This window comes from Tachysurus vachellii, chromosome 20, assembly GCF_030014155.1.
Source record: "Tachysurus vachellii isolate PV-2020 chromosome 20, HZAU_Pvac_v1, whole genome shotgun sequence".
NCBI lineage: Eukaryota > Metazoa > Chordata > Actinopteri > Siluriformes > Bagridae > Tachysurus > Tachysurus vachellii.
In genome coordinates, this window is record NC_083479.1 from 7,589,361 (window position 1) to 7,615,568 (window position 26,208).

The 26,208-nt window shown below is 38.3% G+C and overlaps 2 protein-coding genes across 2 annotated transcripts; both read left to right on the plus strand.

Annotated features, from left to right (window-relative positions):
* The first annotated feature begins 2,925 nt into the window (after positions 1–2,925).
* On the plus strand, positions 2,926–16,005 carry prr11 (proline rich 11). The gene is made up of 10 exons (XM_060896527.1): positions 2,926–3,030; positions 3,238–3,344; positions 3,869–4,019; positions 4,123–4,245; positions 10,438–10,638; positions 10,788–10,874; positions 10,957–11,069; positions 12,972–13,037; positions 14,445–14,519; positions 14,643–16,005. The coding sequence occupies exons 1-9, from the start codon at positions 3,016–3,018 to the stop codon at positions 14,503–14,505; spliced, it is 924 nt and encodes a 307-aa protein (XP_060752510.1). The 5' UTR covers positions 2,926–3,015; the 3' UTR covers positions 14,506–14,519; positions 14,643–16,005.
* Positions 16,006–16,169: 164 nt separating this feature from the next.
* On the plus strand, positions 16,170–22,323 carry smg8 (SMG8 nonsense mediated mRNA decay factor). The gene is made up of 4 exons (XM_060895715.1): positions 16,170–17,754; positions 19,494–19,639; positions 20,208–21,065; positions 21,966–22,323. Exons 1-4 carry the CDS (start codon positions 16,236–16,238, stop codon positions 22,176–22,178), a joined length of 2,736 nt encoding a protein of 911 aa, XP_060751698.1. The 5' UTR covers positions 16,170–16,235; the 3' UTR covers positions 22,179–22,323.
* The last annotated feature ends 3,885 nt before the right edge of the window (positions 22,324–26,208 follow it).

Below are 26,208 nucleotides of genomic sequence, written 5' to 3' on the forward strand. Positions count from 1 at the left end.
GGCAGTGAAGTATATGTGGCTATTAATGATCTGCAAAATGCCCATACTTTATTACTGACAGAGGTTTCAAGCATGCAAATCTTAAATCAAGGCTCCATAAATTCCATCATCTTTGCATCATCTTTACATTTCAGTAATGCTGGAACTTGTTTACACAAACAAAACTGTGTGTACCATGTGGATGGACCCTGTTCAAAGCCATCAGATAGGTAAAGCACGCACAAGTCCAGATAATTCACATCCAGAAAATCAACGACACCTGGCACATGTGGCAAGGCAGCCAGGCCATCACAAACAGGATATCACCTGCCTGTAACAGTGATGCCTCCAATTTCAACATTTCCCTGAGCAGCATTGCCTTTCCTAAGTGCCTAAAGACCAACACCATTATCCCTGTGCTAAAGAAATATTCAGTGTCATGCCTCAATAAACAATCATCTTCTTGTACTCAAACTTATTATGAAGCGTTTCTAAGGGCTTGTCATGAGGCACGAGACCCAGCTTCCATTCACCCTGGACCCCATATATCTTGTGTATTGTCCAAACCATTCCACAAACAATGCCATTGCCGCCACTACCAAGGCCGGCCCGTCCAACAGGCAATACAGGCTGGGGACCGACGAAAAGACGAATACAGTATAAATTAAAAATAATTTTTAAATTTCACAATCCCCAAAGACAAGGTCAACAAATACTACGCACTGCGTGCGCAAAGACCCTATTGATTAACACAGGGATCACAAAAACGGTAGATGAAAAACCCCACAGGGATTTAACAACAGGATAAACTCTATAAACTCTCCACACAACAATCGACAGTAAAATGACAATAAATACGAAACATCAGTATAAATAAAGACAGAAAACATTACAAAATAGGAGCAGAGTGGGCTAATTTGCATAATATTAATGACGCGATTGCGGAGGTATCGAAATACGTCTCATTGCGCATGCTTGGAAATAAAATGTAGTATCGTATAACAACGTAATGATCACGTTACATCTTTCAGATAAAAAATAAGACTTATTTTAGTGAGGTTGCGGTGATAGGCAAACTATGGCATCAAAATGGTATCTTTCAGGAGCTGAAAAGAGAAAAGCAGAGGAAGAAAAGCAAGGTCAAAGTAAAGGTGTCAGGACTCTGCCCGGACTTTGGCCATGTGCCTTTTGTTTATGTTTCTTTCAGCTGCGTCCGAAACCGCTTACTTCCATCCAATAATTAGGCTAAGTAGTGCTTAGGCGGCGGTTTTGGACGCAGCGTAGTAAACCATCTATCAAGCTGATGCCTCGCGTCTCTACTTCTAATGACTTTTTATGGCGGATGGCAAACCAACTTTTGGTGCATTCACCGCCACCAACTGGACTGGAGTGTGAAGCACTAGTAAGCAGATGACGCCTCACGTCTCAATCATCCTCGCGTCTTATATATTTGTGTTCATCAATTTATTAAGGTTCCAAGCAGGGGCGGTTTTAGGATTTCATCTTTAGGGGGGCTTAGCCCTCAGTGAGAATTTAAAAAAGAAGAGTTTTATATTATATTATGACAACTCTGGTAATAAGAATAGTGAAATTTCACTGCTTTTGGTTGCCGTCTTTGCGGCGATTAACATTATAGATAAACGCATCCAGCTCTGACTGCGCGTGCACGCTGCGCGTACCTGTGCTTCTCCGTTCAAATAACGCACTTTTGAAAGACTACAACGCACGCGCGTAAAAGCAAAGTAAAAAAGTCGCTCTTGGATCAAACTGAAATAATTTTCTTTCCTATCCACGACATGTCCTGCATTTTAACGTAATTTTTATTGTTTATTTATGAAAGTAAAAATTATACTTATAGTTTTAAAGGTCTAGAACCGCCCCTGGTTTCAAGGCACTCAAATTGTAAAGAGAAAAATTATTTCCAAGAAATTTTGGTAAAAGTGCTTTTTTCACTTGTTGTCTTTTCCCTTTATGTGCTTGTCAGAGTGCTTCATTTTAAGTTCTCAATAATTCCATATTTGTATTGATACATACAGTACTATAGTTCTATTGGACTACAGTTGTTGCACTAATATGTTGCACTTAATAAAAACTTCTACACTTGAATATATAAATTGTCATTTTTGTGTGTTTTAATTTCACTTGTCAAATTGCAGTGCTATGACAATTTTTACACCAGTGGGGCCCATTTTCATGGTCTTGCCTGGGGCCTCATAACCCCTTGGGCTGGCCCTGGCCACTTCCCTCCATTTGGCCCTTACACGCCTGGTCAAAAAGGTCACATTGGACTGACCTTTGTACATACATTATGTACAAATGCTGTTCACAGTTCAACATTCAACACAATTATCGCTCAGCACTTGATCGAAAAGCTGAGCCTGAGACTTGATCCTGTACTCCACTGAAAAGAATGACAATAATGACACGTTTCATGCTGATTTGACATTTATTTAAGCACAAACCCTTAGAAACAACAATATATACGCATATTTTTGATAGATGCAACCAGTCTATCACTCACGCGGTTGTTTTTCAGTCTAAAAGTTCCCATTACATGGTCAGTCATCAACTACAAGGTTGTTAGGCCTTTTCTTATTATTATTATTATAAACTGATTGGAAACGCAAAGGTATTTAAATCAAGTTCTATAATATGTCTCACACACGGTATTAAAATATTCCATAGGTTTTGTTTTGCTAACATTGTGAGCATACTGTTGGAAAACACCTTTGAACATTTGCCACATCCCACTTCTGCTGCAAAAAGTAATACAAATGGATTTTTACTTTAGGGTGGAGTTTAGTTAAGGCAGCGAGAATAAAAGAATAGCAAGAATAAAAAATGTTTTTAAAATAAATGATTTATTTGGTTGATGCGGCAGCAAACAAAACCTCCGCCGGTTGGTGAAAAAAGAACCAAACACCACGAACCAATCAGAAGATAGAGATCGCTGAACTGTTTGTAAAGCGGTCTATGGTTGGCTAAGAAGAATTCCGGAAGGGTTTTTGAAAATCCAGCGGTGCACAGCTGCCTGAAATGGCTGCTTTCGGGGTATTTTGCTTAATATATAACTTATCGTTTTATGTATTTGGATTGAAGCTATAGACCATGATAGTTACTTTTTTTTTTAACAATGCAAACATGTTGCATGTAAATGACCTCGCTTCTGCATCGTTTATGTTTATTTGCATAGACGAACAGTTTTAACGACAGTAATATCAGTGTGTTCAGTGTTTTCATTGTGTTTATCTATTATAGAGACCAAGCGGACGCTTTAAGAAGCGCAGGAAAAAACATGGTAGCAGTCGAAGTTTGGCCGTGAAGGTCATAAAGTCCAAACAGTCATTAACCTCAGCACCTGACGTGTAAGTAAACGTGTCCCAGTAGTAGGGAGTCCAGGCTTATTATTATAATGTTTGTCAGCTGGACTTCTGATATAATGTTGAATACGTTTCTGGTCACACTAATCGTGTATAGAGTTCTGATTATGATTTTAGTTAAATGTAGATTTTAATAACCTTAAAAAAATTACTTTTTTACAAACATTTTTATTATGGTTCAACTCTAAATTAGGAATAAAACTGTGTTGACCCACAAAGTCTAAGTCAAGTTGCCTTGATAACTACTTTTAAAACTATACATGTGGGACTATAAACTTCAATAGCATTTATATTTTTAAACAAGCAAAAAACTTAGAACAGTGTTTTAGACTCGTTGTATCTTAAGTATGTAACCTAGTGAACCAGAGTTAATGCATCCAATGCCAATGATAGAGACTTAAGCACTTCTGTACGTCGCTCCGGATGAAGGCGTCTGCCAAATGCTGTAAATGTAAATATTCATATTTTGTACCCCTTTTGTACTGTTTTGTTTATTTATGTTGTTATAGTACAAAAAATCCAGTTGACAGAACGATGGTGGAACTGGTTGTCGAATCCTGTAATAAGAACACTGAGAAACTATCCTCCTTTCCAAGAAGTGCAAGGTTGTTCAATGCAGTCAGAACATTTATGCGGCAGTGTCAGATCAGGATCAGTCAGGTACGTGTCAGCAACGACTACTAAGCATGTGGTGATAGCCATGCCTTCAACCACGACAAAGAGATGTAATCAACTTCTTAATTCATAATTATCTCTTTCGAAGATCTTGCCTGGATTTTGGAATGTTTTATTTTTCTGGAGCGTTTATGACAAAAAAGTGGAAATTCTTTATCAGAAGGTAGAGGAGCTTCAGAAGGAATTACAGCTATTGCGTAATAATGCTGTGGTAAGTAGAACCTACGGTTGATTTTATGTACAAAGTGCAAAACTTTACCAACCCTCATGACAACATTAAAAATAAATTATATTTAAACAAATAATATGGAAATAGCAATTCAATTCATGTCCTAATAATGTGTAAGAAAAGATGTAATATATATTTCTCTAATTATTTGTATATCCAAATGTTTCCTTAAACTGCCTCCAAACTCTTTGCATACATCTGAGTTGTTGGATTCTTTTATTTGTAACACAACCTTCCAGATAAGTCTGGGGGAGCTGGTACATCAGGGCCTTCATCCCCAGGCTCACTCAGGGGTGGCAGTGCTTCCTGTGCAATGTCTGCCTGTCTGTCTACCCTTCCAGTTTACATTTTCTGACATTTTCAACTTAATTTTTTTCCTTTTAGATAAATTGTAATATTGCTTTTCTGTTATGCTGGTATTATGGTTTTATAATTATTATGAAATTATAAGTAGTCAAAAGATATATATATTAGGGCTGGGTGATATGGCCGAAAACTGTATCACGATATCAGTGTTTCATATCGGTCGATATCGCTAATTATTGAACTTTTTTATGGCCCATTTAAAATAAGGACAAGGAGAAAAATATATTACATTTAAACATTTTTATTTTAAACTAAACCTTCCTCTTATCGTAATCCCTTCAGTAATTAAGGCAAAAATGTCAACAACCAGGAAAACTCAAATAATTATAATGTAAACATAAGTCTAAAGTCACAATGAACACTTAACATTTATCTCTTAACATTTAAGGTGCAAAATGAAAGAAAATGTAAGAAATGCTTAATAAAATGTAATAAAATATTGCAGTGTTAAATATAAACATAGAGAAACCTGAGAATTTAGTGCAAGTTTAGTGCTAGAAAGTTCACTAGCTGTTCACCTTCTGGTGAATAAAGTGTTTTAAATGTGCAGTGTTTTTTAAACATAAATAAAACTGAGGTAGACTGAGATACATCTGTAATATAAAAAACAAACCTGATACAGTACAGTAACATTGTTTGAAATATAAAACCTGCAGAAATAGGAAAAAGTAACTCAAGTTATTCTTACTCTAATCATACTTGAAGTTAAACTATTCAAGTATATTTTCGTAGACTTATAATTAGGGCTGTAGCTATTGAATATTTTAGTAATAGTGTATTCTACCAAAAATTTAATCGATTAATCGAGTAATCTGATAAAATGTATGCTACCAGAACACCTTTTCCACAAAATAAGGCATTTCAACAAAAAACATTATTTTGCAGAAAACACACTGATCAAAATTAGAGAACACTTTCAGATACCTCCCAGTTATTGGTGTTAATCTGGCACCTGGTGTTAATTTCCTTGATTATCTGTCAACCCCTATTTAACTGGCAGCCTAACTTCCAGTTTCACTGACTGCAAGATGGTGGGCCGTTCTAAAGTGACTGAAAGCCTCCGACAGCAGGTTGTCCAGATGAAGGCCAAAGGGATGACCCTATCAGCCATAGCAAGACAAGTTGGTCGTTCCAAATCTGTGATTTCAAGAATATTGAATCTTTACAACATCACAAACTCATTCAAGTCCCCCAAGAAGGCTGGTCGTCCACGGAAGACAAATACAAGAGAGGACAGGATACTCAATGGGCAATCGTTTCCACACTGCAGCTGCTGGAATTGCTCACCAGTTCAGCGCTGAACAGGGTAAGGATCTGTCTCATCATACAGTGTCTCGACGTTTAAGAACATTTGGACTAAAAACCCCCACACTGCAGTGACCAAACCTCTCATTAGCAGAAAGAATCAAAAGGCTAGACTAAGCTTTGCTGAGGAGCATGTTGTGTGGACAGAGGAGAACTGGTCCAAAGTTTACTTCAGTGATGAAAGCAAGTTCAATTTATTTGGGTCCGATGGGAAACATTATGTTCGGTGACAAACTGGAGAAAGACTGAACCCAAAGTGTGTAAAGAAGTCAGTGAAAAGTGGAGGAGGAAGTGTCATGGTTTGGGGCATGTTTTCTGCAGCAGGAGTTGGGCCTCTTATACAGCTATATGGCAGAGTGAATGCAAATGTTTATCAGAACCTTCTTCAACAACATATGGTTCCTTCCCTGCGTTCATCACCCAATCAGCCCGCAGTGTTCATGCAGGACAACGCTCCATGTCACACAGCAAAACGGGTAAAGCAGTTCCTTGAAACTGAAAACATTGAAATAATGACATGGCCTGCCCAAAGTCCTGATCACAACCCAATAGAGAACCTCTAGAAAATCCTTGGCGACAAAGTTATGGCCAAGAAACCCACTACAGTCACTGAACTGTGGAGGAGACTGGAAGAAGAGTGGACCATAATCACACCAGAGCAGTGTGAGACACTAGTGCTGTCCTGTGGCCGCAGATGTGCTGAAGTCATTCAGAGCAGAGGCTTGTACACTTCCAACTAATTGCTGACTGTTGTAACCTTCAGAAAATTGTTGTAATATTTTTCCATGCTACAGTCATTGTTGTTCTCTAACAGTGGGTTTTCTGCAAAATAATGTTTTTTGTTGAAATGCCTTAGTTATTTTGTGGAAAAGGTGTTCTGGTAACATGGTATAGACAGGACAAAAACTCCTTCAACTGTTGAGCAGTGAAGATGACATTATTTCAGAATTGTTCAATTGTTTATAAATTGTTCTCTAATTTTGATCTCCAGTGTATATATGTATATATATATATATATGTATATATATATATATATATATATATATATATATATATATATATATATATATATATATATATATATATATAATCAGAATATAAAAGTCTCTCTCTCAACGTGTGTGCTTTAAAAGTCTTTAAAGGAGCATGTGATTGCAACGAAAAAAGGTAAACATATCAACATGCTCAGAACTGAGGCTTGCCCTTTGCGCTTGTGCTTTGAAGCAATGTTTCCTGCTTCTGAAAACAGACGCTCCGATGGTGTCCCAAACCTTGGACATTTAATGTCGTTTTCTCCTGTTTTTTTCTTCTCTTTGCTCATTGACATTGTTATCGCGCCCTTCCATTTTGCAGCCCGCACTATAACACGCGACCGCGCCCTCAAATCAAAAGACCGCTTACTCCTCGCGTCTCCTTCCGCTTTTATGTAAGCGCGTTGTCACTCACACTCACACACACTCACACACACACACACACACACAAAATAATTGCACAAGAACGTGACGTGAGCTTTAAAATTAATCAAAAGAGGCTTCGAGGCAGAGGAATTTGAATCGGATAATTTTTGTAATCGAGTTACTCGAGGAATCGTTTCAACCCTAGTTATAATATCCAAAAAACTGTCGTGCTGACTTTTCCTCTTTTATTTACAATTTCTTTGCTCGCTGCGGCTCATTTTCTGCTCATCAGTCGCCGGTTACTGAAGAGGAATCCAGCACGAGACAACGATATGGCGCAACCAAACTGATACTGTTACATGATTGTCTGTTAGCGTGTCACTCCCCAAGTTGCTAGGTTACCAGAGAGCGGGTGCCTTTGTTAATGCAACCACACTTGCTTCGCAACCTCTGTTTTCTTCCGACGAAGAATAAAAAATATCGAACGTTTTATCAAGCACATTTTCTATCGCTATCGATCACGTGTCTATCGCGATACATATCGTTATCGTTTTATCACCCAGCCCTTATATATATATATATATATAGGATTCAAAAAGTATTCAGACCCCCTTCACTTTTTTCAATTTTGTTATTGTGCAGCTTGATACTACAATTGTTCAAATAATTTTTGATAAATGTACACTCAGTTGCCCATAATGACAAAATTCTGGACATGAAAATGCCTGTATATGTATTTAAAAAAAACTGAAATATCACAAGTACATACAGAAAGTATTCAGACCCTTTACTCAATAGGTTGAAGCACCTTTGCCAGCAATTACAGGCTTGGTATGACGCAACAAGGTTTACACGATTTATTTTCTGTCATTTTCTTTGCAAATGCTCTCAGGCATGCTCGCATTGGATGTGGATAGTCAGTGGACAGCCATTTTCAGGGCCCTGGCTGGGCCACTCTAGGACATTCACAGAGTTGTCCCTAAGCCACTCCTGTGTTGTCTTGGCTGTTTGCCTAGGTCATTGTCATATTTGAAGAGTGAACCTTCAGCCCAGTCAGAGGTCCTGATTGCTGTGGAACAGGTTTTTATTGAAGATATCTCTGTACTTTCTTCATTCAGCTTTCCCACTACCCTGACCATTGTTGCTGAAAAACAGCCCCACAACATGATGCTGCCACCACCATGCTTCACTGTTAGGATATATTGGGCTGGTGATGAGAGGTGCCTGGTTTCCTCCAGGCATAATGTTTAGAATTGAGGCCAAAACATCCAATCTTGGTTTTATCAGACCAGAGAATCTTGTTACTCACAGACTGAGAGTCCTTCAGGTGCATTTTTGCAAACTCCAAACAGGCTTTCATATGTTTTTCCCTGAGAAGAGCCTTCTGTCTAGCCACTCTGCCAAAGCCCAGATCAGTGGAGGATTGTAGTGACAGTCAGAGTGCCCCATCAGTTTCTTGGTCACCTCTCTTACTAAGGCTCTTCTCCCCGATTGCTCAGTTGGCCAGGTGACCGGCTCTTGGAAGAGTCTTGGTTGTGACAAACGTTTGAGAATTATGGAGGCCACTGTGCTCTTGGGAATTTTCAGTGCAGCAGAATTTTTGTAGCCTTCCCCATATCTGCAGCTTGCAACAGATCTGTACCTTGTATTGAGAGCTGTGTGTCTTTAAAAAATTATGTCCAATCAATTTAATTTACCACAGATGCATTTCAAGTTTTGTTGCCAAGGGTCTGAATACTTATTTACATGTAATATTTAATTTCTTTTTCTTTTTAATAAATGTACATTCCTATAATTTGGTTTTTAAATTGTCATTATGGGGTACTGAGTTTATAATAATGATAAACATAAATATTTGTTTGTTCAATCTATAGCATACACAGTTGTGTGTTAGTTTTGAGGAGGTAAATATACAGTACAGTACCAATCACAGTTAGCTGGCTAATTAGATAGCTGATCAAATTTGAACTAAATAGGCTACCCAATAACATATTGAATGCATTAAAAAGATCTTATACAAACTCAGAAGCTACAGCTTTAGAAAAGAACATAGTGTACAAATACAGACGTGCAAATGCAGAAGCACTAAGGCTTAGAATAATCACCCTTATACACTCTGACACCCATTTCAAAAGTGGTACTAGAAGATCCAGCTTAATATAAAGAACTGACAAAAAGGGATCTAAATCATATTCCACACAAGTGAATGTGGGTTGTATCTTTAACATTGGGTATAGTTGTTCTTTTCTTCTCATGAGATGATGACAATAACTGCAAGTACAATGGGTACAGGCATCCCCTGCAGCACAACTCCAATGACAATTTTACTCCAATTTTACAGACTGACTGTTGCTTGGGGGGAACGGTGGCTTAGTGGTTAGCACGTTCGCCTCACACCTCCAGGGTTGGGGGTTTGATTCCCGCCTCCGCCTTGTGTGTGTGGAGTTTGCATGTTCTCCCCATGCCTCGGGGGTTTCCTCCGGGTACTCCGGTTTCCTCCCCGGTCCAAAGACATGCATGGTATGTTGATTGGCATCTCTGGAAAATTGTCCGTAGTGTGTGATTGCGTTAGTGAATGAGAGTGTGTGTGTGCCCTGCGATGGGTCGGCACTCCGTCCAGGGTGTACCCTGCCTTGATGCCCGATGACACTTGAGGCTCCCCGTGACCAGAGGTAGTTCGGATAAAGCGGTAGAAAATGAGTGAGAGAGAGTGACTGTTGCTTCAATCTTCACTCTTAATGGAATGCAACATTAGGAACAATCATGATTTGATGCCCAGGGTTGTTTCCTACGGTGATCTTTATAGGGATATTTTATTCAAACAATGTGCAGCATCAGGAAGTGACCTCGGTGGTCCCCAATGAAAGGAAGTTTGTATAGGTAACCAGGATTCTAGGAGTACACAGAGATCATTAATTTTCTATTTAGTTATTAGAAATGAACGAGAAAACAGGAAACAACAGTGTTTGTATGCAAATATAATTATTGGTTTCAAGGTTACACTGATCATTGTAAAACATCACAGAACTATATACAATAATATGAGTATTGTGTCTTTGCCTTTGTTGTGCTTCTATCTATTAATTTTTTTTTTTTTTTTTTAAAGTTACCTCCTGAACCAAGATGTTCTGGCTGCCATGGTACAACCTTTATGCACCACCATCAACATAGCTCTGTTGCTCTTCATCCCCTTCCACCACCTCCACCACCACCACCTCCTCCTCCTCCTCCTCCTCCTCCACATATTCAAGTGCAAAAGAGACTGCCTTTAGTACCTAAACATAGGACGAGTAATTCATCATTGCAGGTACTAACCCATAAATTCTAAACTGTAATAGTCAATATTTCTCTTTGTGGCATTACTTATTATTTTGCTAGCAGCAGTTTACAGATGGCATTAGAAGGGCCACTGACACTTGTATTGATATTAATAATCTGTGTCACACTATCCATTAGGAGAAAGTTGATCGACATGTTGCAGTGACTCTTAAGGACCTGCAGGCAGTGCAGCTCAGAAAAGTGACTGCTAATAACAAAGTCCGGGTGAGGAAGCATGCCTTATTTTGTCACTCTGTCATTGAACTACATGTTTGTAAGAGCTCCTTATTGTGAGAGTTTTATGCAGATTTCTCCCAATGGAAAACAAGCACCACTTGTCACGCTAGCAGACCTGCAGAAAGTTCGTTTAAGACGTGTTCAGTGCAGCATCCCATCACCAAAGAGGCGTAGCTCTGGCAGGTGAGTTCGGTAAGACACTTAAGAAAGACACTACTGACAAATGTTTATGATTCATTAAGTATTATCCACTCAGTCAAGAATTAAGTTTTTAAGTATTAATGTATATACACACACAGTATACAGTATACTGTGTTGCTTAAAAGTTTGTGAACCCTTTTACACAAATTTTGCATAAATTTTACCCAAAATATCAGATTTTCACACAAGTCCCAAAAGCAGACAAAGCGAACCCAATCAAACAAATCAGACAAATATATTATACTATATAAAATGTTTCAATATTATATATCTGTGAGAGGCAAAGGTTTGTGAACCCCAAGGATTAGTATTTAATGTCAAGGTTAATTTAAAGTCTATCTAATTCCAGTCAATGGGATGAAAAGCAGGTCTCAGTGAGTGCTCTATTTTATTTAATGAAAAAAGATATATCAAAGTCTGATGTTCACAATGCACATTTGTTGAAGTGAATCATAGCAAAAACAAGGGAGATTTCTGAGGACTTCAGAAAAAGAGTTATTGTTGCTCATCGGGCTGGAAAAGGTTACAAAATACTGTAAGCATTAAAAAATGTATAGTCAGACAGATTCTGTACAAATGGAGGAAATTTAAGACCATTGCTTCCCTCCCCAGAAGTGGTCAACCAACAAAGATCAAGACATGTAATAGTCTGTTGGATCAGAAAGGAACCCAGGGTAACTTCGAAGCAGCTAAAGGCATCTTTTACTTTGGCTAATGTTAATGTTTGTGAGTCTGTATTGCTGCATCTGGGCCAGGACAGCTTGCCATCACTGATGGAACAATAAATTCAGAATTATACCAGTGAATTCTAAAGGAAAATGGCAAGACACCTGGCCATGAACTGCATCTCAAAAATGGGTCATATGCCACGACAGCAGGCCCAAAGAATGATTAAAGAGGAACCAATGTTTTAGAACGGCCAAGTCAAAGTCCAGACCACTATTCAATTCAGTCAATTCAGTCACTAACTCAAGATCACTGTACTTGTTTTTAGTTTTTAGTTTGTTTTTACATGTCATTGTTTATAGCTGTGTTTGTGTATTGTATTTGTTTTTATGTTGCTTCTTAGTCAGGTCGTCATTGTAAATGAGAACTGGTTCTCAACTGACTCACATGGTTAAATAAATAAAGACCTTAATTCAAAAGAAAAATTGTGGAAGGACCTGAAGCAAGCAGTTTATGTGATGACACCCACCAAAATCCCAGTGTTCAAGCTCTTCTGTACTAAGGAATGGAATAAATAAAACTGATAAAAGTGTTGAAGACACCAATGTAATGCTGGATCAGTTTTCTTAATAATTAAATGAAGTAGTATAATATTGTTGGCTTATTTGTTTGTGTTTACTTTTAGGACTTGTAAAAATCTGATGATGTTTTGGGTCATATTTATGCAGACATATTGGAATTTCTGTAAAAGATAGGACTTAACAATTACTGGTCTTCCTCATCATAAAAGCTTAATTATCTTTCTTAACAAGTCACATAGCAGTAAATTGTGGGGAAGTGGTAGCTTAGTGGTTAAGGTGTTGGGGTACTGATCGGAAGGTTGTGAGTTTGAATCCCAGGGCCACCAAGCTGCCATTCCTGGGCCCCTAAGGCACTTAACTCTTAGTTTCTTAGCTGTATAAATGAGATGTAAGTTGCTCGAGTCTCAGATCCTCATCTCTGCAGACATGCTTCTTTTTATCAGGTTCAGGAAGGGAAAATTAAAATTGAGCTAATCAGTAAAAGAATGTAATGCTTACAATTGGCTAGTAGAAAGCCACAGCCATGGCACTCATATTAATTAATTTCTTTCCAATGAAACCTGAAAGTGATTTGATTATTTGATTTGTTTTAATTGTGTTGTTTTTCTAAAACATATTCTTGTTCTTTTTTATATAGATCACCAAGCAAAAGCAGAAGCCCTATGAAACTACACTTACAACTTAGAAAAATCCACATTGACCGGTAATTTAATCTGTATTTGCAATGCAATTAACTGTTTATTTGCTTTCTACAGAGGTTCTAAAAATCAATCATGATGTGTTTACCCCAATTTATAAAACACATGTGTCACAAATTCTTTCATACGTCTTAGTAATAGAAGAGGCATATACATATTGCGTTTCACAATTTTTACAGGTAATGTCAGGGAAATGGCGTTCCATGAGCCATTTTCTGTCGAAAATCCCCAGAAAAAGCAGTTTAATCTGATTTCAGCTTGGTGAAAAAAAAAAATCAGGAAATCCCATCCGAGAGTTGATTCCACATCCTTCACATAAACGTAGTAAAATTAGTCCAGAGGAGTAAATAGACAAACAGAGACACTGTTTCTATTTACTCCTACTGTTTATATAATCTCCTACTAGTCCCACAACAGTCTCACAGACAAGGTTTAAACCCCAAATTGCTCAGAAGTCTGTGTGGAAGGACTGAGCAATTAATTTTCTTGCCAGACCACGTATGTGTCGTGAAAACATTAACCAGTTCTCCCAGAGACACTCATTGAGAAATCAGGGGCAGGACATTACAGGCCATAAATTAAGTGTAAACACCAAACTAGTGCAACCATGTAATGCATCAAAATGATCTGCACAGTGAGGAGAATTGTAATATTACTTAATTCACTTAATGTGCAGGACTACATCATCGGTCACAATCCTCATTTGCACATCAATTCAAAATAGACTATGACTACAAAACCACTGATACCTGGGCATTTCATCATGGGCATTTCATGGGCATAAAAAATGCCCAAAATGAGTGGAATCAATAAAATACTGCAACATAGGCATGGGTTATATTAGAAGACTTGGCTGACTGAGGAGGGTATGTCTCATGCACAAACTCGTACACACACATATCTCCCCATACAGACCTGCATATGCAACTGCATGTTAGTGTTCAATTTTGCACAGGATAACCTCCTTTCACATTTTCTCCAGAAAATGTCGTCTAGTATTTTATTTATCTTTGTTTTAGCAGCAGAATGTTACCTTGCAACACATATTTTTAAATGACTTTTATGCTTCTCTGCAGCTGGACCAGGATTACATGTCTGTGTGACCTGTTCAAATGTTCCTCACTGTCTCGATCACACTGATCAGAATCGTTTGCTATTAGAAAGAAAGGAGCTGCTGTTAAACTATTATCTGTTCAACTGTGTTATTGCACGGTGACAGTGTTTATTATAGGAGCATTTGAAATGGAAATTTTAGGAGTAAATGAAACAATAACACTGGAATTTAGAACCCCAAACAATAGTATTTCTTAAGGGCTGATCTAAAATTTAATCTGCATTTTATTTGGTAATTGAGCACAAACAATATGCATTTTCATTTGAAGACTTTTCAGAAATATGTTTTTTTCATTCAGCTCTCCAAGTGATACGCCACTGAGTAATAAGGAAAATGTTGGGAAATGGGCAAGGTTTTGATAAACAGCAGCTAGGTAAGTAATATTAACAATAATATGGTTATTAAGATACCTATATAAACAAAGTGTCTTAAAAGTGACCGTATTCTTCAGTTATAGCCTGTTTATTTTTTGTTTGTTTTTTTATTTCTTGTACAGGGTGCGTTTATTGTGAAATCATAACCACTGAATGGCAAATGCTGAAACCAGGACATCCTGAAATAATTTTTTAATGATTTACTTTGTATTGTGATCTCACCGAGTATTGCAGAATCCCATCAGAAAAGCATAGAAAAGCCAGTTCTTTTAGTTTTAATTATAAACTGAAGGAATTTAGGTTAAAGCAATGATCAATAAAAATTTAACTTTTTATTTTTTTATATTTACATATTCATGTCAACAAGTAACAGCTGACAACAACATTTTCCAATGTGCTTGAATTACTTGAAAAATAGATCAGTTCAAACAGAAGGTATCATTCAATAAATTTAGACATAAATATCAGGAAATGAAAACTGCAATTATCTAAATACTGTAAATGAAATGGTCTATCAATTAATTTTCATCTTTGATTTCAAACACAAATGTCTTCAGTGTATTGCAAAAACAAAAGAATTGTCCTTGCCATTTTAATACAATCAGAAGTGCCTGGATGGTATAAATGAGCTACTGAGACGTTTACTGTACTATTATATTATCCAGTAATGCAAATATTAATGAGGATCTTTTGGTTATTGCATTAAGTTCAGTTGATACAACTGATATATTGGAACTACACAGGGAATATAGAATATGTTAAAATATGGTTTACTGTTAGGAAGCAAACTGATGTTGGCACAATGTCCATTTTGGGTGTTGATGCTGGAACACATTGCTACATAAACATTCTGCAAAGGAACACTTTTAACAAAATCCATATAAAAGGCTTAATACTAGCAAGGTGGTTTTAAAGAGTTTTGTTCCTGGTGGCCCAATGGATAAAATCAGGTAAATGGTACCATTCTAAATAACTATCGGCGAAAACAAACAACAGGCTACGCTTAGCCAAAAACTTAGTTACTGCTACTAACTTAATCTCATATACTGTTTCACTGAAAATAAGACTGTAATAATGTGGAAAATCTTAAATATTTATTGATCAATTTAGACAGAAAAGGCAGCTGGAAAATAACTTGCCAGCAGACAAAAATGGCCCACAAGTTTGACCAGCTAGTCCTGTGTTCTGGAAGCTGATACATGTTCTGACAAAGCTGGATGTCTCCAGCCGACATCTTATTGTTACCATGGTTACATTGCAGTGTTTATAAGTCAAATGATCTGACAAGAGCTGCTGACGCTGGACCCAAGAGAAGCAACACTGAATAAGATACCCCACTAGTGGACAAATCGTAAAGAAAGAGCATGATTTGCACAGCCAAGCAATGATATTTGGTTATAAATATGCCACCACTTTTGTGCCTAAGTATGATTTTATTATGTGTATACAATCTGTAATTCATGAATTAAAGAGATTCTTACATAATTTCTGTCTATTTTTCCTCATTTCAATCGAATTTCGAATGAATAAAATGAAGGAATGTCCATTACGGTGTCTATTTACGAGTGTTCCTGACTACCAGCGCCAAGCACATGCTATTGAATATGTTTCTAGGAACTTCAAATAAAAATGTCGCAGGTTTCCGCACGGATACTTTTAGTTGACGCTCATGGAAAGCCCGCCCACTTCAGTGTTGTAGCTTGTAATTAGCAGCAATGGCGCTGCCTCTGAATATCAGCGAACTTCTACAGTCAGACATAATTGAGGACTCTCTTTACAAAGATGAAGGCGTTTGTATATTGGGGATATTTGGTAAGAGTGCTGTCCAAACCGGATGTTCCAAGGAGTCACTTATAAACATATTGTCAGACAAACACGTCTTTTCCCTGTTTGGGACCGATGGGACGGACAGTCGGGATGAACGCAGCTCTATCAAAGCTTATTATAACCAGGAAAACCGTGTGTTGTATTTGGTACTAACGTCCATTTTCGACAACCGACAGCTTTTGCGGGCGTGTGATTCTCTAACTTCGGGTCTGGGTCACGCCGAAGCGCACGAATTTTGGAAAGGAGCTGAGAAAGATCACTGCATCCAGCTGCTGTATCTTTTCTCATTGTGCCACATTCTGCTGCTAGTTAATCCTACCTGCGCCTTCGATGTCACTTATGACAGGTTGTTCCGTGCCTTGGACGCCCTGCGCCAGAAAACGCTACCTTTCCTCCGTGGTGCCATAAAGGATTGCCATGTGTCCAAAGAATGGAAGATGAATTGCAGACCCTGTCCTCCTCGTCTGCTGTTTGTGTTTCAGATGAATGGGGCACTGAGGACCAGTTCATCTGGACTTGGCAGTGGCAATGAGGGCACAGGAGTAGACAAGCCCAAGAAACACTCCCCAAGAAGACGCCTACAACATGCATTAGAAGATCAGATCTACAGAATATTCCGTAAAAGCAGAGTACTCACCAACCAGAGCAGCAACTGTCTCTTCACTGTACCTGCGAATCAGGCTTTTGTCTATGTTGTTCCAGGACCGGATGAAGATCCAATCGGTTCTTTGCTTGGGCAGTTGCGAACAAACTGTGCACTGCGTGAGTGTGACCCTGGCACACCTGCCAGGCGATACCAACAGATGCGGCACTCTAACAGGCATCCCTTATTTAATTTGGAGAATAGTGGACTTTCTTCATTGACAGGTCAGATAGTGGACTGTAATCTGAAGGAGTTTCTTTGGCAGCATGTAGAACTTGTTCTGAACAAGAAAGGATTTGACGACAGTGTGGGCCGAAACCCACAGCCATCTCATTTCGAGTTACCCACCTACTCCAAATGGACTCGTGTAGCCTCTAGGCTGTACCAAGTCATGATAGAGAATAATGAAGATGAGACAGCAGAACTTTTCCTTAAAGTGCAGGGTCAGCTAAAGGTTCTTGAAGGCTTCCTGGATGCAGATGCAAAATTCTCAGAGAACAGGTGTCAGAAAGCATTGCCGCTGGCTCACAGTGCATATCAATCCAACCTGCCACACAACTACACTACCACAGTGCATAAGAACCAACTAGCTCAGGCACTGCGGGTTTATAGTCAACATGCCAGGGGAGTAGCCTTCCAGCGCTATGCCTTACAACTTCACGAGGATTGCTACAAGTTCTGGAGTAATGGACACCAGCTTTGTGAGGAGCGCAGTCTCACTGATCAGCACTGTGTGCACAAGTTTCACCTGCTGCCCAAGCCAGGTAAAGACCACTGCTAAGGTCACAGGATGATTTAATACACTTTGAAGAAAGACTTGCATATTAATTAGAGAACTATAATGTTTGGCTTATGCCCAGAATTTTCACATTGCTATTAAAGCAATAACATTATTTTTCATATAGTAGATCCACACTTAATAGTTGAGACATTTATTATCCAAAAATAATAGTTGAGACATTTATTTCATTTTTTATTTACTCTGTCAGATTTTTAGTGTGTCAAAAGTTTACATAAAATGTGTTAGAATTTGGAAGCCTTGCATTTTAATTGTTTGAATTTGAGTCACTTTCACAAGCTTCTTATATACTTTTATTATGATTGAGATTTAATTTTGTCCATTCCTCTAGACAAAACCTTTGTAACTCAGTAAAGTTTGTGTGTCTCCAGACTTTTGTGTGTCTCAGTAAAGTTTGTGTGTCTCCAGGCTTGTCCAGGACAGTCCGCATTTTTTGTATGGGATTTAAGGGAAGGTTTGTGATGGCCATCGAAATACCTTTAATTTCCTGTCTTTAAGCTGTTTATTTAACACTTGGTAAAATGTTAAGTGTTGTGGTATGATTAGAATCAGAATCCAACTTCTGGCTGTTTTTTAAGGTGTTGTTTGAATATTTTTACGTAATCCTCTTTCATCATGATGCCATCCTTATTTTTACCCATACTTCACAGTTGAGGTGTTGTTCTTCAGATTAAAAGCCTCAAAGTTTTTTCCTCCATACATCCCTAGATAGTCTCAGGCCATGGTGGTTTAGGGCTCTCTGATGGTGGATGTGCGTATTTGATACCTGAAAACTCAAACTCCTTCACCAGTTCGTTTATTAATGTAGACCAAGTTTGTTCATCTATGGGAGTGATGCAGTATCTGGGTATTTTCATGATTTTAATATTTTTATAGTAGTTTGTACAGATGCTTGTGTTCTCTGGTGATTTGGAAATTGCTCCTGAGTAGGGATTAGACTTGTGTAATTCTACAATGTATTTTCTATGGTCTTGGCTGAGTTGATTGTTGGATTGTAAGTTGTAGGGAGACATGTGAGATCTTGGGAGACACATCCTGTGGTTGTGGAAAAGATATTAATCTTTTTCAGAAGGGTCAAATTATTGGCTTCCATCAAGTAAAGAGAACAATTAAGGAGCTTGCTGAAACTGTCCAATGCATTATTAAAACCTAGAAGGATCGTGGTGAGCCATCATCTTCAAGGAAGAAATGGTTCAGCAACATTTTGTGCCCAAAATATGAGATCAGCTGACAACCTGAATATAGTGAATGACCAGGTTTTGTTATAAAGGATTTTTCCTTCCTTGAAGACTCAGGGATATTCCAGGATTGCAATAATAGGATGCTTCAGGCGCAATGTGTGTTTCACAGAGCACGAGAGATCATTTTCACACATGGGTTGGCCATCATACCTAAGACCTTACCCCATTGAGAATTTTTTGGATGTGATATTTTACACAGCAGTCTGACTCATTCATTGAGTCAGTGAGTCAGTCATTGACATCATCAATATAAGATCTTGGCGAGACACTAATGCAACTCTGGACAGAAATAAGTGATGTGACCTTGCATACGATTATTAAAATGATGCCATGGCAAATTTGTAGTGTAATAAAATCAAAAGCAGTTCAATAAAATAGAAACAAGAGTGTGTGACTTTTAAAATCTATTCAGAAAATTCATTGTAATATAGAAGGTAACAAAAAATTACATTTTTTTCTGCAGGAGAGAAGCCTGAAGTGGATCACAACCCTCCTATTCTCTATCACAACAGCAGAGGACGCTCAACAAGTTCCTGTAATTGTGGCAGGAAGCAAGCCCCTCGAGAAGACCCGTTTGACATCCAGACTGCCAACTACGACTTCTATTTAGTCTGTAGAAATTATTAGGAAATATATTGATCATAAACCTTGTAATGAAATATAATGGAAATGGGGCCATAATGATGTTTGCACCAGAGCACTACTCTCAAATTCTCAAGTTCTCAACAACAGAAGGTGTTGTATTAGGAAGGAGCCTGGAGTATCAGAACTTGTAACATTCATTTCTGCCAGGGAAAAATCTTCAGAGTAGAGAACTTTAAACAAAAAAATTCCAAAGATTTGTAGGCTCAATTAGGAAGGCAAAAAAATACATGGTTAGTTGTTTATAGCTGTTGCCACAACCCTTTGTAGTCACAACCCTTGTCCAGGAGTATTTCTTGGTTTGTATAATTTAATGTTTTTTCTTCTCAAACACATCCACTTCCACAAAGGAAAGACTTATTAGCTGATGAGATTTCTCAGGTGTGTTGAGATCCAGGAGAACAACCATAAATGAGCAGGATTGAGGGTATTCCAGGACAAGGGTTGAGACCTAATTGAATAACTAACTAAATGGCATTAAACTGCTCTTTTATAACATCTCTCTTTCTTTGTAATTTTTTTTGCTATTATTCAGATGCTTGAGGAGAAGTGCTGTAGTAAACTGGAGAGGATAAACTTCCCCGTGTTCCAGGCCAGCACTTCAGACCCAGCACCTGCCTGTGATGATGCATCAAGACCTCCAGAAGTTCCAGCATCTGATGTTGAACGTCTCAAAGAAAAAGAGAGCGTGACACATACGCCTGGAGAGAGCACAAGTCTAAGCCTTGCTCTCAGTCTTGGCCAATCTACTGACAGCCTGGGTGCTTATGCTGATGGAGTTGAGGGCCATGAGAAGAGGCCAAGTGTTGACAGACAGGCATCCACTGTGGAGTATCTACCTGGCATGCTCCACTCTGGATGTCCTAAAGGGCTTCTTCCTAAGTTCTCCAGCTGGTCATTGGTCAAGCTTGGGCCTGCTAAGTCTTATAACACCCTTGTAGGTTTAGAGCAGCCTGGCTTCCTACCTGGCTCAGCATTTCTCCTCCCATGGGACTTGGTGATTCGAAGCCGCTCAGAGGATGATGCAATCTCCACAGAGCTTGATGGTGGAGCCTCATCATGGCCAGCTCCCAATAAAGTGCCTGCTGGGAAAAGAGGTACTGTTGGAATCGGACGCAGCAGAAGGCGTGACGATGTATTGCGCGTGTATGTGGGTTTTGAGTATGAGGACAGCAGGGGCCGTCGTTTCCTCAGCTCGGGTCCAGATAAAGTAGTAAAGGTACTTGGACAAGGAGGGCCCAAAGAGCCGGCCACTCGAGCCTTGAACTCGGACATGCCCCTGTACATTCCTTCTCCTGCCCAGGGTAGAGGAATCAAACCACACTATGCTCAGATGGCTCGACTCTTTGTTGTGGTTCCTGATGGACCAATTGAGATGATTCTTAGCCCACAGGTAAATAGTCAAATTTTGTGAATACTGCCCAACAACCAATTTCCCTACAATTAAATAGAATTTTTCAGATCCACTCAGTTAAATGAGTTACATGTATTGTAATGTAACGGCTATATTTAACGTTCAGTTTCTCAGAGATGGTACGGCTTTGGCAATGCTTGCATATTTTGTGTTTGTTGAACGTTACTTCCCGTATAATCTTAGCTGCCTGTATTAAAAATGAAAATAATGTTGTGTCTCTCTCTGAACATAAACTCTGAAATTTTCTCATCTCTGTCTCAGCCAACAAAGATTAGAAATTTTATTCAATTAAATTTATTTATATATCGATTTTAACAATTCCCATTGCCTCAAAGCAGCTGTACAGAAGTATAGAAACAGAAGAGAGAGGGGGAAAAAATAATATATAATAATAAGGATAAAAATGAATACATACAATTAAAGTTTAAAATAAATTTTTATATAATCATGAATAATTCATCTATAAGACTATAATGTTCCTGTTACAGTACAAAATGTACATTTCTAACTGCATGTGGGGTTATATAGTGCTAGTGATAAAGTGCCTATAAATTTCAAGTGACTTATCAAGATATTTCATCTTAAGTTCAAATTAATACCTGCCCGGTCTAATACAGTTATTTGGTTGAAGGAAGAACGATACCTTGATATGTTCTGTGTACTTGTTTGTAAAAATGTATTTAAATCTATAGAAATTTCATGTTAAATTAGAAAGATACTACAACCAGCAAACGAAGACATCTGACCTTCTGGTTTCTGTCTTTATATGAACTACCATGTGAGGTGTGGCTTGCCTCGGATTCCCTTGCCGACGGTTTTGTCTTGTTTACTAGTAATCTTTGCAGCACTTTATGTATTTTATTGTTTTTGCCCAAACAGGTTCAACCTGGGCCCCCGCCTTGTCCAATTTTCCATCCTGAGAAACCAGAGGTTGTGCTGCTCCCTGATGGACTGTGGGTGCTACGATTTCCTTATGCCTACGTGACAGACAGTGGACCCTGCTATCCTCCGAAAGAGAATCAACCACTGGCCAGCTTCCGAGTCTTGAAGGGCATTTTACGTGCCAATACTGCTTGTTCTCCAGCACAGTGATATACAGTGCTTAAATATTTTGAGATTGTTTTCCTAGAGAACCAGAAAATCTTGGAAAGCATGTGCAGTTGTAGAGATTTGATAATAAATATCAGTGTTTATGTAATGCCATCTGTTGAGAATAAAAATGAAAGTTATGTTGTAAGAGTCCAGCAGTTATTTTAATAAAAAAAAGATTTAACATTAAGTAAAAGATTTAGTGATGTGAATACACTGCCTGGCAGGAAAAAAAACACCACCTGCATTTAACTAACAAGGTAATGGGATCTTTAATTCCAATTGATATATTTCAGCTGGCAAGTTATTTAACCCTAGCTGATGCAATAAGTAGTTTCTCGTTTCTAAAACAACCATGTTGGAAGACATATGGTTTGTCAAAAATGTATCAGTTTCAGAAGGGTCAAAATAAAATTGGGTTAAGAACTGCATTATCAAAACTGGAAGGATTGTGGTGTACCACCATCTTCGAGGAAAAAATGTGTTCGGAAATAATCTTGCATGATTATGATTGATCACTTAAATGTTTGGTCCACCAAAAAAAATTATTTTGAATTAGAATTCATGTTTAATGGTGAATTTCTCCACGCAAAATGCAAAGAAGAGATTGGGACTAAAGCTGTGTAGCATTAAGAAAACTGCTTATCAGTAAGGCTAATAAAATTTTTTTAAAAACTTTAATTTTCTTGGGAGCATACAGTTCTACACTGTGTGCACAATTATTAGGCAAGTTGTATGTTTGAGGATTACTTTTGTTATTGTACAACTACAGTGCTCTTGGTCGATCCAAAATGTTAAACCCTCAAACCTGAAAATAAGTAAAAGTGTACTTTTGGCTTTCTTAAGAGAATATCTATATGTACACCGTTATTAGGCAACTATTAATGTGCAGAATTATGCAACTAAATGAAAAACAAATATTTTCCCATCTAACTTGTTTATTTTCACCTGTTAAAGAGAGAATAATAAACAAACTCAATTTACAAATAAACATTTCTGAAATCTCAAAAAAAAAAAAAAACCCTCAGTAACCAATATAGCCACCCTTCTTCTCAAGAACAGTCACAAGCGTTCCATTCACGGAGTCAGTCAGTTTCTTGATCCGGTCAGAATCAACTTTTTGTGCAGCCGCAACCACAGCCTCCCAGACAATGTTCAAAGAGGTGTACTGTTTACCTTCACTGAAAATTTCCTGCTTACAAAGGGCCCAAAAGTTCTCAGTAGGGTTTAAGTCAGGTGAAGAAGGGGGCCATGGGAGAGAAATACAGGTCATAATCCATTATCCTATTTTGACAGTTTTATTGTCCCCAATAAAACAATAAAACCATAAAACATAAAATAATAAAATCATAAGTTAAAGTTTTATGATTGTAATAGGGGGCACGGTGGCTTAGTGGTTAGCACGTTCGCCTCACACCTCCAGGGTCGGGGTTCGATTCCTGCCTCCACCTTGTGTGTGTGGAGTTTGCATGTTCTCCCCGTGCCTCGGGGGTTTCCTCCGGGTACTCCGGTTTCCTCCCCCGGTCCAAGGACATGCATGGTAGGTTGATTGGCATCTCTGGAAAATTGTCCCTAGTGTGTGATTGCGTGAGTGAATGAGAGTGTGTGTGCCCTGCGATGGGTTGGCACTCCATCCAGGGTGTATCCTGCCTTGATGCCCAATGACGCCTGAGATAGGCACAGGCTCCCCGTGACCTGAGGTAGTTCGGATAAGCGGTAGAAGATGAATGAATGAATGATTGTAATAAAGGTTTAGGAATGTAATTTTATAATGTTTACTGATAGGAATCGGTCAAAGGTCATACCTTTTGATCTGACAGATGTATGTCATGATTTTATGATGTTAGGTTTAAGTTAAGAGTTCATAATAATAAAGTTAATGATTGTATTGATATATTGCTTGACTCCAAGTAGTTAAAGAGCCCCCTTTTCCCTCCCACCACCCCGTCTTTCATATTGTTTAACACCATTGTGTCTGCTTTCAAGTAGATAGGTGACAAGTAATTAAAAGTCCATATGTTTTTTTAAAAAGGGGGGTTTATGACCCCTCATATGAAACAGTATTGTAAAACAAGGCCATGTGTTTGTTCCAAATGAGATAGGAGATATTTATTTTTTTTTAAAAAAAGGGGGTTTATGACCCCTCAGATGAAACAGTGTTGTAAAACAAGGCCATGTCTTTGTTCCAAATGAGATAATACTTAAAACTCATGTTTGATTCGGGGTTGGTTTGTGATAGGGTTACCCCCTCCCCTCAGACTGTATGGTTATCAAATCAAGATTATGCCACCCCGCGGAGTTAGGAACGTCTCTCAGACTGATCGTTAGCCAATGGGAGGCTATCTATAACGTCACACATATAACATATAACCTCCCCCTGAGCAAACGCGCATTAGCAAAAACGCGCACACTCCCCCCTGAGCAAAAACGCGCACACTCCCCCCTGAGCAAAAACGCGCACACACTCCCCTGAGCAAAGACGCGCACATGCGCAAACGCGGCCCTCCAAGGATCTTAGATTTTCAAATGATTGTTTTATCACATATTACTAAAATAACACGTTATGTGTTTTATTTTAGACAACTGTATAGAGATTACTTCCTAGCTGAATTCGCCGAAGTAAGAGTAAAACTAAACCTTGATTACGAGTGAATCTTTCAAAACCCATCCCCAAGACCCCCACCCCAAGACCCCCACCCCCTTCCCAGCACCTCCCACCACCAGCACCACCCACGGAGAAAATATCAACATTCAAGACGTTCAAGACGTTCTAGGGAATTCTTACATCTAAGGGATAGAATAATTGAAAACTTTGAGCATGTCTACAGTGCGCTACAAAACACTTCTGATAGTGAATATGTTCAATCTTTGTGTAATTCTCAGGAATCCTTGAATTGGTGTGTTTTGTTGAATAAAGAATTGTTAAGACATTTTTACATTAGACATGGCACAGAAACGCTCGAATAATTCTCCCACTTCAGAAGCTAAAAAATTAGAATTGAAAATAATCCTACATCCCATGATTTCTGCTTTGGTGAAACCTCGACTTTTTCAAGTAGTCAGTACTGTAAATCCAAATGCTCAATCTAATTAAATAGATTGAGTAGTGTCAACTTAATTTTATAAAACTATTCAACTAACTTAAGTATTTTAAGTTTCTAGTACTTTTTTCACTTTTTGATTTTATTAAACTAATTATTTTTTATTAATTTAAACTATTAAGTATGTGACACTTAAGAGTATGATTTCATTGTACTTATTTCTGGGATCAATTAGTCACAAATTTGGGGTGTCGTATCACTGCTATGCGGATGACACACAACTTTATGTACCTATTAAACGCAAAGATAACTCGGCATACAAGAGATTGGAGGCTTGCCTGCAAGAACTCAAATTATGGCTTACAAATAATTTTATGATACTTAACGATGGCAAAACCCAAATCATTTAATTTGGGTCAAAAGAGCACCCAGATGAAGTTTCTATTAACCTTGGTACTCTTACTCCTTATATTACTTCTGATGTTAAAGATCTAGGATTCTGGCCTTAAATTAGACAAACAAATCAACACTATAGTTAGTACCAGCTTCTTTCACATTCGCAGGTTAGATAAAGTCAAAACTTTCTTAAGCAGGAAACATTTTGAAACAGTTATCCACGCTTTTATCTCGACTCGACTTGACTACTGTAATTCTTTGTACTCTGGGTTACCTCTCTCTTCCATCTCTCGTCTTCAATTGGTTCAAAATGTGGCAGCCTGTCTACACACAGGTAGCCACAAACAAGACCATATTACACCAATCTTACGTTCTTTGCACTGGCTGCCAGTTCGATACCGTATTGAATACAAGATTCTGCTATTCGTCTACAAAGCTCTCAATAATCTAGCTCCCAAATATTTATCTGATTTGATTGTTATGTACAATCCTTCAAGATCACTTAGATCCCAAAATGGCCATCTTTTACTGGTACCATGATCCCGTCTGCAACGCAGGGGAGACCGAGCTTTTGTAGTAGCGGGCCCTAAGATGTG